The sequence below is a fragment of the Vidua macroura genome, chromosome 10, assembly GCF_024509145.1.
Source record: "Vidua macroura isolate BioBank_ID:100142 chromosome 10, ASM2450914v1, whole genome shotgun sequence".
NCBI lineage: Eukaryota > Metazoa > Chordata > Aves > Passeriformes > Viduidae > Vidua > Vidua macroura.
In genome coordinates this window covers 12,595,384-12,609,399 of record NC_071580.1, presented here as the reverse complement: position 1 = coordinate 12,609,399, position 14,016 = coordinate 12,595,384, and the positions used below count along the sequence as shown (strand labels likewise).

The following is a 14,016-nucleotide window of genomic DNA, read 5'->3' as shown; positions in this document are numbered from 1 at the left end:
AGGAAACAGGTACAGGCTGACACGCAAAGCTCAGTGCTCTGGGGAACATAGGAGAGGCTGGACAGAGCCTCTATGGGGGGAAACAGGATTGCTCAACAGCAATTTGGACTGAGCCCAGACAAGTGAAAGCAGGAGCAAGGAAAGCCTCTGGCACCAAAGCTGAGCTTGTTTACTTGCAAATCAAAGGCCAGTGATGACCCAGAGTGTCTGCTTCTCAAAATAGAATAGATTGTTCCTGTACTACCAGTGGGCAGAACAGCTTATGTCCACTGCACTCTTCCGTGTGACAAGTGGGTTATGGCTCCAGGAACAGAGGCCTTTCTCCCTGCCAGAAGCCATCCATTTGGGCTGGGGAAAATGCTGGTAAGGAGCTGTGGAAGCTGTAGTCTAGGTAGAGGTTGGAGTTATCTGCACTTTCTACCAGAGCTCATTGCTAAGTTGTGTTAGAAAGAGAAACTTTGACGTCAGAAGTGGATAACCTTCCATGGTGGAAGAAGGGCTGCTCAGGCCACATCCAGCCCAAGTCTGCAGCACAGGGCAATATTGTTAATGCCTGCAGATGCCTCAAGAGTGAAAAATACTCTCATTTATTCAGGCAGTAGGCCCTAGCACAGGAAAGTTTTCACCTTTTTTGCTGAGACTCATGCAAGCTCCAGGTCTGCAAGCCTTTGCTGTACAACTCCCTCTTTTCCTACATCACAGGCTTCCAGAGAAACAGTGCAAAATAACAACTTCCCTGCAAGAAGCTTTTTACACTGCTGCTGCCCACCCTGCCACAGCTGATTTTTATATAGCAGGGAGGAATGCTCCTGGCACTGTAATTTATTGTGAGCTGCAGTTTCTGAACAGGTAAAGAAGATATAATGGATTAGATCTTGTGTGGGACGTTGCACACAAGAGAAGGCAGCACATATGGGAAAGAGAAATAACTGGTTTTCAGGCCTGCTGCCTTGCTGTGTAACTCAGAGAGGTGAGGCAATCTGTGTGTCTGCTGGGGACCACATTCTATTTCTGAGGGCAGGAAGGTGTCGATGGTGCAGAGAGAAGTGCCATAGACCTTCTGGCCTCTAACACAGAAGGACGTGGCAGGACGAGGGACCTGCTACAGGGAGAGCCAGTCAGGAGGCCTGCCACTCACCCTTTGACCTCCGGATGAGCGGGAGGAAAGCCTTGGTGGTTCGCACGGTCCCCCACAGGTTCACTTCAGCTACCTCCATGTAGGTGTCCATGCTGGTGAATTCAACTTCCCCAAATGTGGAGATCCCAGCATTGTTAACCAGCCCCCAGAGCCCTACAAGACAAAAATCAAGCACCATTAATTGTGCTAGGTTATTGAACCATACAACAGAGCTTTTCATTATGACTTGTGATGGTGAAGACCAGATAGAAGAGAGTCCAGACTGCACTTCAGTCTCCTGAGAAAATATAATCACCACGGAGATGTGCCTGTACCACCCAACACTACAGCAACAAAGTACTGTGAATGAGGGTTCCCAGGAATTTGTGAGCCAGCAGAGAACTTCAGCCTTGTCTAAGTTGTTCTCCTTGCCACTCTTTTCTTATCCATCATCATTTTTTAAAAGAAGTAAAATATATAATGCAAATAATAAGAATAGGAATGACCTTGTAATTAACAAAAGAGTAATTATTTCAAAGTAAAATCCCTTCTGTCACCATAAGAACTAAAGTGTCTGCAGTGCTGGGAAGGAGGGTGTAGGCATGGGTGAACATGCATGCCATGGCCTCTCCCTTTTATTCTGCTGCAACCAAAATGGCAACAACTGAAGCTACCTACTCACTTGGCAATAAAAAGAAAGATTAAAAAGGACTTTTGAATAAAATTAACTCATTTCATATCATATTCTAATTGTACAAGAAACATGCTGAGAAAAGTCTGAGAAAGGCTTCTGTCTGTTGTTTAGAAAAACTCACTTTTATCTGTTGACTGACTGTGTCCAGATCTGTGTTATCAGAAGAAGCCCAGGAAAGGCAACTTCATCCTGGCCTGTGCTTGAGAATACAGAGCTAGAAAACTTAATTTATATAGAAGATCCGTATGTAAAAAATAAGTACAAAGAAAATCAAAAGAAAGCTTGCAAAATCCAAACCAAAACATTACTGGTTGTTCTGCTTTAAAACAACCTTCTGTTGAATGTGGATATCCTTTAGGAGAAAAATGTACTTCAAAGGGTGGAAAGGTTTCAGAAATGTATGAGCAAAGGCAATTTTCACAGTACTGGAGAAGAATTTGCTGCTCACCTCAGTAGAATGAAGCAGGCAGGCTAAGAAAATCAGTATAGCTAGTCCTGAACTCGAAATGGTAGTATCTACAATAGCATTAATGATGCCCAGCTGGCTTCACAGGAAATTCTTTGGAAAACCTCTCAACTTCCTCTGCCTTTTGAAAGAGTGGGGGACACATTTCCATTGTTAATTCCCAATCTTTGGGCATGGGGCGTGTTTTACGACAGAAAGGGAGTCACAATAAACTTCAGTTCACAGGAACAAAGTACTAATCCCAGAGCCTTGAACACCACTCTGGTTTTTGCCAATGTCCCTATAGGAGCTAGCGGAGAACAAAGCAGTTTTTTTGTAGATGCTGTGTAAAGTGGGAACCTTTCTGATATGGTACAATATTCAAACAGGCCATTTGCTCTGCCCTGCTGCTCCTCAAAGATTCGTGTCCTTCGATCACATGCTCAGCTTTTGAAATACGCCCTGGCAATGCTCTCGGAGCCCAGCCAAGGAAGCTCCTGTCCCCTCTGTTGCCTCAGAGCCCATTGCATACACCCACCTTTCTCTGGGTCCTCGAGGCTGTTTTGCACATGCTCCACCGCCCGGTCCATTTCTTTGCTGTCACAGACGTTGAGCTGGACAGTTCTCATTCGATCACTCTTCATGGCATCCAGCTCCTTGGAGCCACCCTCCCCCTTGTCCTAGAGGGGAAGAAAGTGCTGGTTTCAATCTGGCTAAAGAGCCTGTGCAGAATATCAAACACTTACCAACTATCAAATCAAGCAAAAGAGTGCACAGGGCAGTCACAGAATATTCAGGACAGTCCTGCAGCCCTAGGAAGAAGGGGAGCAGACAGGACTGGTCCTGCAGAACACCATTCCTCAAGCATCTCCATCTGACCATGAGTCCTGTACCAAGTCAGCTGGTACAAACTACTTTAACCACCAAGAAAGCAGCCAGAGGTGGATCTCCTGCAGCAAGACACCCAGCAAGCACCCCCTGCTCAGTACAAGCTCATGAGGCCAAGCTATGTCCCACTGCTGCAATGGTGGGAATGTGGTGCCAGCCTCACTTGGCTTGACATGGGGCACAGCAACTCACTTGGGGGGGTTATGGTATAAAATGGCCAGCAAGGGGCTGCATATCCACATGGCATGTGCTTGTTGGCCACACTGGCAGCTTTGGGAGCAACAGCTTGAGAAGAGGAACTGCTGTCCACTGCTCTCTCCCTTCAGCTGATCTCTACGCTGGTTTCCAGGCAGTGGAAGCCATAACTACTGACTCCAAAGGACTGCTACAGAGTCTGATACTGAAGAGCCTGGCTAGTCTGTTTGATGGCAATTCACCCTGGCATCTTCTCCAGCATCTTGCTCTCTTCTCTGCCTCCCCCTATCAACTCTTTCTCACTCTCATTTCCCATCTCCATTCCTTTTTTCTCAGCTCAGAACAAGTTTCCCTCAGTACACATTCCCTCACAGCCCAGCAAATTAACTGCAGCCAACCCCTGAGATACTTTCACACGGGCCAGACATTGCTGGCAACAGGGCTGCCATGCCCAGAGCTCATCCCTTTGCAGTGGTGAAGCCTGGCCATGGTGCTCCCAGGACACAGACAAAGGATGTCAGGATGAGATTGGGACTATACCTGAATCCTTTCCATTGTTATAAGCTACTGGACTCTGCCGGTCAATCCAGAGTACTTTTCTAAAGGATGGTGAGATATACCTCTGAAAATTATCTGATTTTGAGACCATTCCTGTCTTTGCTATAAGAAGCTCCTTCAGTATCATCCCTCATTAGAAGTCTGTTACTCCCATTTATCAGGCTAGACATGGAACATTTCCACAGGATCACCTGATGTCTGCTCAGCTCTTCCTCCCCTAGGGTTCAAACTTCTAGGTAGCCTTGCTCACTGTATCTGCATCAGCAGGGAAGCATCAGAGTGCCCTTCACTCCTGACAAATAAGGGGTTTTGACTAGATAGCTGTTTTCCTTTGATGGGAACAGGCCAGTACTTCATAGCAGGCCTGTTTCCTGACTGCTGAATGACATTAGATTGCTCTGAGCACCTCAAGCCACAGGCACTCCCTGTCAGAGGTCAGCAGGCAGTTGTCAATGAGATGGAGCTTGTCTGCAGTCTGAGCTCAGGCTGCCCATCTGTTCCTTAAGTGAGAGTTCCCTTCAGAGACCACACTTTGCATACCACATGAGGGTGGCCATATAACCCTGTCTCTGTGCCACCTGTCTTCCAAAAATCCTTTTCCTGGCTCCTTTCATTCCTATGCTTATATACTGTGCTCAGTTACTAACGTAACTACCTGACATCACCTGTCTTCTTCTCCAAGCTTCCATATTCCATCACAGACTGTTAACACCAGTTAGTATTTGTCCTTAAGAGAGGGCATCTACTGCTCTCTCTTCCTAGGGAAGCACACTGCTTACAGAAAGGAGTGGTTAGAAGTCTCATGCACAGTTTGATGGTGGTGTTAGAGTGACTGAAAAGAGTTTGGTGCTAAGTTTGTTGATCACTCAAAAGCACTGTGGTGCCAAAGCAGTCTATATGGCAAAGCATTGGAAAGCATATGAGTGGCAAATGTGGGAATGCCATCAGGGAATCAGCAAATGCAAACATGCAAGTCTCTTGAAAACAGCCCATATCGCTAAAGGAAAGAAGGAAAACAAGGCCCAGGTCCTTCTTTCCCTGATCCCAGTTCTATGAGGTGCAACAAAATTTCGGGGTTGCACCAGCCTTAGAGGCCTCATAGCTCTGCTGGGAAGTCCACAGCATCTTCTTCCTCAACCCTGACAGGGTGGGCTCTGCAAGCCAGCTCCCTCCTGCCCTCCCACCCACATGCAGCTGGGTGCTTGGACAAGGAGTCCTGGGGCTGGGATTCTGGCTAAGAATTGGACTCTGGATGTTAACCCACACCCACAAGGCCATTCCCTTGGCTTTCAGCAAGGGCAGATGGGAGATGTTGAAGTGGGACACCTGGTGTGTCCTGGCAGGGGATGCAGCCTGTCCCACAATCCCCAGGCCCATACACAGCAGTGAAAGGATCTTCTCATGCTACAGCAGGAGACCAGTACATCTCTGCTGCCAGCCCCAGGGCACACTGTCCCTGAGGCAAGCGAGCCCAGCTCTCGCACACTGGAAAAGCATATGGCTGCCTTGCCTTCCTCGTTCTATGGTCCCTCTCTGAGGCTCCTGGGCTTCAGCTTGTATCTATTTCAGTGTGTCCTTGGTCTCTAACACCCTGTGGCTCTGAGCACTCCTGTGGAGCCCTGCAGTAGCCAGCCTGTGTGCCACCATTCTCAGAGGACCTCTGCCTTCTCATTCCCCTGCAAGCCTGAGCACGCAGAACAAAGCAAACAGGGGTTCCACCACATTCCTGACAGCAGAGACAAACATCACATATGTCCAATGGTAACAGATACGGATGGAAAAATACCTTCTTCATCTTGTGTCAGCTGGCTTCTCCATATGTTTACCAAAGAGGTAAAAATAAAACAGCTGCAGCATGAGCGTTCATTGGATCCAGTCTACCACTGTCTTTTGGCAATGCAGCATCAACACAACTCTCACATGAGTGTATTTGCCACTGAAAACGTTAGGAAGTAACTGTGTGTGAAACAGTACACTATTAGCACAGATCCATCCTTGGGCTCCCCTCAGTCATGACTCTACGCTTCTCTCTCATGTTTCCTTTAGTAAAATTACAGTCAGGTGCTCAGGATCTAGCCACTTTAGGAAATCTTTCCTAATAAAGAGTCATCACTGCAGACACTTTTAATCTGCAGTAAGGACATGGCATTCCTAAGAACTGTGCATGCCCTGAGGACACAGTGGCTCCCCAAGCAGCAGTCTGCTCCTGATGTGCAGGTGTTCTGTGAAAAACAAACCCATGGAAGTGACACTGAAGTTTCAGAGTCATTTCCTCTATATCAGGGCTAAGTCAAATATATACAAGACAAAGATTATGTTCCCTATTTCTACCTCCACTTTTATCTAGCATCTAAAAACACCAAGCTTTTTCTGCTGTTAAAATCAGCACCAGCAATAATTATACTCTGATCAGAACTCTGCTTATGGTTTTGCTAGAGAAGCCTGTAGCACAGCAAAAAATCAGCTCAGTCTCCTGGAGCTGTTTCTGTTCTACAGAAAGTATAATGGCCTGAAGACACATGGGAGGCCACTCAGCTAAGGAGCTTTGGCATTTTCCAGTGTTTTCTGATGACAACTGCTGTTACCATTCTTGGCATGGCCACACAGATTTTGGAACATGGTGTGTGAGTTCAGCTGAAGAAGCAGTATTTAATTACAGAGTGATACTGCAAAGCTTTCTGCTGATTCTTCTGTGAGGAAGTAAATATTGATCAAAGTCTGAAAGACTTCTGGCATGCTGCTGCATGTCAGCTTATGTTGAAATTGTCAGAGACCAAGATTTTCCACGAACATGCATTCTGTAGAAAAAGTACTGAGGACAACAAAAACAGAAGGGAGGTTTCAGTAACTGTTAGATATGTCCACTGAAAATTTTGTCTTTTTAGCAGCTCAGACAGAAGAAATGAAACCCATAAGTAACTTTGCAACTCTGAAGTTTGACTTCTGTCAACATAGAGACAGGCTATTAGTCAAAACAGTGTTTTTTAGGTTTGCAGTGTTCTTATATTCTCTAATGTTGATCTTCAGTTACAAAAGCTGAGTAGAAACAGCTATCAAAAAAGTACTTATCTACCCTCTGTCTTGAGCCCTTTTAAGAGGCAGCAGTTTGTACCAAGTGTCCTGTTCTGCTGTGACGCCTGTAGAGGGAGCCCAGGTTAACAAATAAATCTTTGACCCAACACTGAGACACAAGACACGGAGCTATTGAGACAGACACCTATTTTGAAAAAATGCAGCAGAAACAAACTACCAATTTAAGCAAAACTTAGTAATAATGCAAAAAAAAAAAACAACCAAAAATACTAGAAGAAAGTCGGATAACATTGAAGAATACCTGGCAAATTCTCTTTAAATAGTATCACTATTAAAGATACGTTTATAGTGATGAGTGAGCTAAAATATTAGATCAAACTAATCCACCCACCCCAGGATATCCTGAGGAGTAAGTTTGTTTCTGTTAGGAAATGGACGTGCAGCTAAGAAAAGTGCAGTGCTTCATAAGGAGAGAGAGACTAAAACTCTCCTGTTCTCCATGACCATCAATGCTTTGCCACCAAGCTGTTTGTGGCCTGATTCTTCTCTCATTTGCACTAGTAGGACTCCATCACCCCCACAACTATTTCAGGAGACTCCCAATACACACAATGGCATGGCTGTGCTCATGAATATAGAAAAATATGCTCAAAACACATGCCATAAAATCACTGGTGGTTTGGTGTATTTCAAAATTAATCAAAATAAGCCCTGCATAAATATATACAGTCTGAGAGCAGAGACAAAAGTCCAGACTACAGCCTGACATCAAACTTTGCTTATGATTAAGCCTATAAAATTAGATTTGGGATTCCAGTTTATCAGACATGGAACAGACCAAAATGTGGTCTTATTCAAACAGACTTGAATAAGAACCTCCCTAGATACCATTCAGTCCTGGTTCTGCTCTGTGAAATTCAAGCACCTGTGTCTTTCCCTTTGGAGTACCAGCCACCCTCTCCTTGGCAGAAAGCTGTGCAGAGTGGAGAGGGAAGACTGGAGTTGCTATGTGTCACTGCGCATGTCACAGGTGAAGAACAGTTTTTGTTTTCCCTACCTTTTGCAGGCAGCCAGCATAAATAATGAAACCTTTGTCATGCAGGTGCTTGGCCAAGGTAAATCCAAATCCTGAGTCACAGCCTGTTATAAGCACAGCTCTGCTGCCAATCTGCAAAACAAACCAGAACAAAATGCACTGGAATTGAGTATTTGAAATCAGTGATTTGCAGCACACAGAACAAGTCATATCCTTGGCCAGGAGCAGTCTGTTCAGGGATGTTCTCTACACTCACTGCCAGCTCCTGCTACCCAGTGCCTCCTGAACACAAGGAATGACATTTTCATACTGAGTTCACTCCAGTGAGGCAGGATCACTGCCCTCCCAACATGGAGGAGTTCAGCACCTCTGGCAACAGGCTTCCAAGGCAAATGGACCAAGCAAACCACCATGCTCTGGCAGTTCACATCCATCTTGAAATCTGAAAATATACCAGACAGTTCCCAAGACATATTTTCCCTTCATCAGGAACTGTTACTATATGTTCAAAGCAGGCAGGAGTCCACTCTAGGGTACATGTAGCCCATAGGGCATGGAGAAGACTGACTGAAGAAAGGATACAGTTTAATCTTACTGACTGCTCACTTACCTTTCTCCCTATCTAGCACCTAAGCCCTCTAGAGCTGGGTTCTAAGAGCTAAGAAGATTCAAGTGGGGTTAATATGTGAAATCAGGACCAGTAGGTTATCACTCTTGTTGTCTGGTTGGGTTTTTTTGGTCTTCCTATTTTTCCAACTTACAATTTTAATGGAAGTAAACCTCCTTCCCTCTCCAAATTCCTTTTTCTAACCCAAAGACAGGCAGCAGTTAAATAACAAGCTAAAATGGTGCATCAGACAGCTCAACAGCAACAATTGCACATCCAAGGTGCTGCTGTGGGTGTGATTACATAATAATTGCCTGCAATTCACTCCAACTCATCTCTTTTAACAAACTATAAATTTGGCTTTCCTCAGCACACTCAAGGACTGATCATTGTGGAAGCTGGGTGGAAGCAGCAAAGGCTCCTCACACTGGAAGCCCAGCAGTGATGCAAGAATCACATCTGAGTTCCTCTGAAACTCTGTTCCAGAGTTATGGAGCAAGTTGTGCATGCTCTAGCACTGCTACAGCGCTGAATTCTGTGCCACAAGACAGACAAGATGACAAAACACTCCCCTCCCTTTTGCCTGGCACTGCTCCTGGCAAGTCAGTATCTTCAAGGAGAGGGCTGCTAAAAAGGGCCACTCTCCAGATGAAGTGAGGACACACTGATTTATTTACATGTCTTTAAACAACTACTCTCCAGAAAGAGTGCTTTATTAAGAATTTGTCATGCAGATTCTCTCCACTGTAAGGTGGAACATTTAATCTGCTGAGTGAGTTCCAAAAATAGAAAAAACCCACTTGTGTGATTGTTTATTTCCATGCTTAGCAGCACATACCGTGCTACGTCAATGGAAGCTCGGTGCAAGGAAAGAATGTGGAGTATGCTCGAGAGGTCCAGCTTGGAGTCTTTCTGGCAAACTGGAAAGATGAGTTTGGTCACCAGGCTTCAGGGATTTTAAAACCCCTGCTCAGCAGAACTAGCTCCTGGTAGCCACAGTCACACTCACCTGATCGACTTCATTTGCATAAGAACGGCTGCCACATGGGGACAAGAGAGGGAAGGAAAATCTCTGCACAGGCCTGTTAAAAAAACCCCAAAATAACAGAACAGTCAGATGTGAAATATCTTATCCATACCCCGCTGCAGCAACATACACATGGAAAAGAAATGCAGTGCTGCCTACATCCATGATGTAGGTTGTCACTTGGGAAGACAATCTAGTCTACACTTCTCCTTAGTCTGAGCCTGTGTGTTTCCAAGAGTATGACACATTTGTTTCTCCAAAGACCTTGATGCTATTTCCAGCTGCAGAAGCTGTCTGGGTACTACAAAGTATTCTAAAATAGCTCCTGGTCTGGAGGCACAGGGCTGCTTCCACCCACAAAACGGGCAGTGCAGTGTTTGCATTTTCAAAAGCAACAACACCCTCACTTAAGATGTGCACAAAGTTGGGGTATGGGAAGTCATTAATTTGTCTGACAAAAGTATTCTGCTGTGGCTTTGTCTCTGACATCCAGCCTGAGGCTGAATTTCCTTGGATTTGTCTCACTCCGTTTACACACAACTCCATCCTTATTTCATCCTGGATGACACTTCTTCCCCTGCAGTGTCTACCCATTAAATACACTTAGATTTTACATCCCCTTTTTGCAACTGTTTAAGCTAAGAAACACTGTCTTTGAGCAATACCTGCCATGCAGATCTGAAGCTCCTCCGCACAGTATGTGTGACTCCCAGAAGACAAAACATATTCACAAAGACAGACCAGAGCAAAGCAACAATGCCTTCCAGGAAATGAGATTCCATTTAGAAAAGCTATGTTAGCCAGTACCATCACTCTGGCTTAAGTCTTGCCATCATTCATCAAAACTGAGCCTGAACAACAAATCAGAGTGACCCCAAGCTCTGTCCTTGTCAGTCACCTCTCTGGACTTTATCAGCTTTTTCATTTTTGTTTTGGGCACTGACATTGCCCTGTGGGAGCTTTCGTCTTTCCCTTAGACTTGCTGTACTTCATCTACCCTCTGGCTCCTCCAACAGCATCTATCCTTCCCAGAGCTTATCTTCCAGGCTGCTTTTCTGTTTCTAAGTAAATTTGCATAATCATTCACAATTATCCCCAGCTCAGACATCACAGGCTCTCCCAGGGTGACCTGTGCTACATCTGCAGCCTGCAGATGCTCTGGCCTCTGAGCTGTATCTCAGGAAAGCAAGGGATCTGTGAAGGCAGAAGCTTTGAACTAGATGGGAAAGGAGATGACACATTCAGGCAATGGTGTTCACTCACCTTCCTGAAACAGATTAGTTGTTTTTCTAACTTAGAGTGTCACAAGCCAAATCAGCTCTTGAAATAGCTATAGCCAACTTAATTGCTGCAAAGGTCAGTCCCCAGGCAGAGTGTGTTAACATCACTGACCTGCAATCCTGGATTGAAACTTTTACCTCAACAGTAAGATTCTTGGTGTGTCTTAAAGTGCCCAGAAATGTTCATAACATTTTTTTTAGTTGAATGAACTTGGTTTTTATTTTTCAATGTCATGTTCGGTCCTGTTATTTCACTGCAGAGCACAGATTTGCTGCACTCAATTCACAATAATCTGTAGAGAATACCTACTTGACATTCTGCCTATCTTGACCCGAAGGCAATGGCAAAAGATGAACAGATGCTGGCTGCTGCTGAGCAGGCAAGTCATCAGCAGGAAGAACCAGGAAGTGATGTGAGCCCCCACATGGTACACTAATGTACCATAAGCCATTTTTGTCATTCTGCATCACTGAATTCTAGAGACCACAACAGAGACTTTTAGAATGCACAGATGGTCCTTAAATTGAATTTGTGCTTGTAATCATGCACTGCCTTTTGTTCAGTTCCACCAAAAAAAGAAGTCCTCAGCTTGAAGAGTCAAGTACATGAATGCTGCTTCAGTGCATTAAGACACTGGTATAGTGGCAGCACCGCCCTTCAATGAACAGCTGGATTTCCACTGCAGGTTTAGCAACTTGTGGGGATTTGCAAATGCAACACAGTTTTGCCCTGAGTAAAAGACACACCAAGCACAAATATACAGTAAGCAAAACAGAAGACAGAAGAAAAAGAAACAAGAATATGCTGAAAATTCTTTCCTCAAGTCAATAAAGCATTAATTCGTAGTTTTAAGGCCACACCAGATTCCTGCAGGTGAACTCTGGTATATGTGGAGCAAATAGGAGATAAAAGACCTATGTCTGTTTGCACAGGAAATCTCTTAACAGCCTAGCTATCTCCAACACCCTGTTACCAGAGCCACCCTTGACCGTGATGATGCTGGACATCACTATCAGCAGCAGGAGAGCAACACTGGAGCTGGCAGTTCTTGTTCAACAGGCCATGAGCCCCTTCTAAATGGCTTATGTATAATTAGTGGTACACACACTGCTGTTTGGGAATCCTGCTCTAAAACAAAGCCAGGCAAAGCACTCAACTTGCTCTGAATTTGGACTAATAGGGTTCCAATCATGCAGCAATATAAATGTTGGAGTTTTTTTCAAAGCTAGGAATTAGAATTAGATAGGCAATTTTCTGTTCATTTCCAGGAAAAAAAAAAACAAAAAACAAACAGCTTAATTACTCAGCCCACCTCCATTTCTCAGTAAAACCCTCCCTCTCAAATTTCTCATTTCATGGAATTCACTGCCTCTTTAAGCACAGGAAGTCACAGAAATATATGACAGTTTCTTGCACTGAACAAAGGCCTTGCTGATATTCAAAAAAATGCATACTGATCTAATGGATCTTGATGGATACTGAATTAATGCTTTTTTAAACTTTTTATCTGCAATGTAAAAAAACCCAAAACCAATATGTTGCCAACCTCTCCTTGCATATAGAATCCATCTCTGCTGTGCTCAGCTCAGTGACTGAGCCCTGGCACAGGTTGTCCAGGCTGGTTCTAGAGTACTCGTTCTTGGAGATACTCAAAAGCCACCTGGACACAGCTCTGGGCAACCAGCTCAGAGAGGCCCTGCTTTAGCAGGGTGGTTGGACCACATGACCTTCAGAAGTCCTTTCCAACCTCAATGACCTTGTGACATTGTAAATAAACTGTCCCACTGATATCAAGTGAGTCTTTGACGTGTGCTTTACTCAAGATGTCACTCTTTCCTCTTTTCTACCAAGTTACTTACCTGAAGCCATTCCCTGGGTCCTTGAAATTCAGGGCTTTCACAGAGAAGTTCAAGAGTGGGCGGGACAGCTTGGTGGCCAACATGTTTTCAACTAGCACACTTTACCAAAAGCAAAACTATTCTTCCTTAGCTCTGCAACACAAGATAGCACCTCGGTTTTAGTTGCTCAATTATTTTGTAAGACATGCTGACTCCATGTATTTCAACAGGAAAATACAGTCCAAAGGAACTCATCTTCTCCCCTTGCAGTCCCTCACACAGAGATAAATAGCTCAACCTTCAGCCACCCAAGACACTTTTAAATAAGAAAGCATTATAAGTAAACTACCAAGCAGGGAGACAGTTAAAGAAAATGTCAATTTCTCTTCTTTAATGCATCTTTAACTGGTTTCTCTGAAACAGGTAAAAATTAAGGTACTCATTTGGAATATAGTATTTCAAATGAGCTATATGAAATAACTTTAAACAAAAATATAACTTCAAGGCACAGGTGATATTATGCTATATGTTTCCAAAACAACTCTTGACTTTATAGCTAGTACAGCCACGCAGTTAAAAATACATTTTTTGGTAATTAAGTAGCTGGTGATGCTGGACTAAGCACAAGGAACCACCAATAAACTCAATACCAAGTGAAAACATCTCAAGAACGAGATTTTGGTATGGGAAGTCAACTTCAATCATATTTATCTTGGATAAAACTAACCCAAGGCACAAACAAACATCTCTCAGTCCCTTTTATTGAAATTGAGAAATGGTATCTAATTGTTAGGGGTGGTTTGCGTCTCTGCCGAAGGCTGGGCCGCCACCGCGGCAGCTTCGGGCCCTGCTGGAAACCAGGCCTGGGCTGAAAAACAGTGAAATTACCGCAGAAAGAGCAGCGGTAGGCACCGAGATGGGGAGAGAGGGAGCGGACAGGGCTCAGGAGGCTCGCTGGCTCGGCTAATCCTCAGAAATCCCTGTGGTTTGATCCAATTCGGGAGCGCGGCTGGTGTCCCCGCGGGTTTTTGTGATGTTTGCAGGGGGAGGGCGAGGCCGGAGATCCGTTGCAGGTCCCGCCGGCCCGGCCCAGCCCCTCTCCGGGACGCGGCTGCCGCGGCCCCAAACGCGCTCACGGCCCGGCCGAGGCAGCGGGGGCGCGGCCGCCCAGGCTTGTGGCGGCTGCGGGAGAGGCCGCGTAGAGATGCTCGCGCCCCCCACGGCCAAGGTCACCGTGCGAGCCGGCTGCCGGAGCTCCGCGGGGCCGCCGCGACCCACCCCGGCCCGCCCCGCGGCC

At 45.3% G+C, this 14,016-nt stretch overlaps 1 protein-coding gene across 4 annotated transcripts in view; it reads right to left on the bottom strand.

Annotated features, from left to right (window-relative positions):
• Window positions 1-14,016, bottom strand: part of BDH1 (3-hydroxybutyrate dehydrogenase 1) — a 58,383-nt gene that overhangs the window by 44,265 nt on the left and 102 nt on the right. For 2 of the 4 annotated variants that reach the window (XM_053986080.1, XM_053986077.1), the window contains exons 2-6: window positions 12,741-12,872; window positions 9,583-9,655; window positions 7,988-8,098; window positions 2,795-2,936; window positions 1,139-1,291 (exon numbers count right to left, since the gene is read on the bottom strand). In XM_053986080.1, coding sequence (XP_053842055.1) covers window positions 1,139-1,291; window positions 2,795-2,936; window positions 7,988-8,098; window positions 9,583-9,655; window positions 12,741-12,823 — 562 coding nt within the window. In that variant the 5' untranslated portion in view covers window positions 12,824-12,872. Of the gene's footprint in view, window positions 1-1,138; window positions 1,292-2,794; window positions 2,937-7,987; window positions 8,099-9,582; window positions 9,656-12,740; window positions 12,873-13,607; window positions 14,011-14,016 lie in introns of those variants that run through there. The other 2 variants (XM_053986078.1, XM_053986079.1) reach the window with 2 other exon arrangements.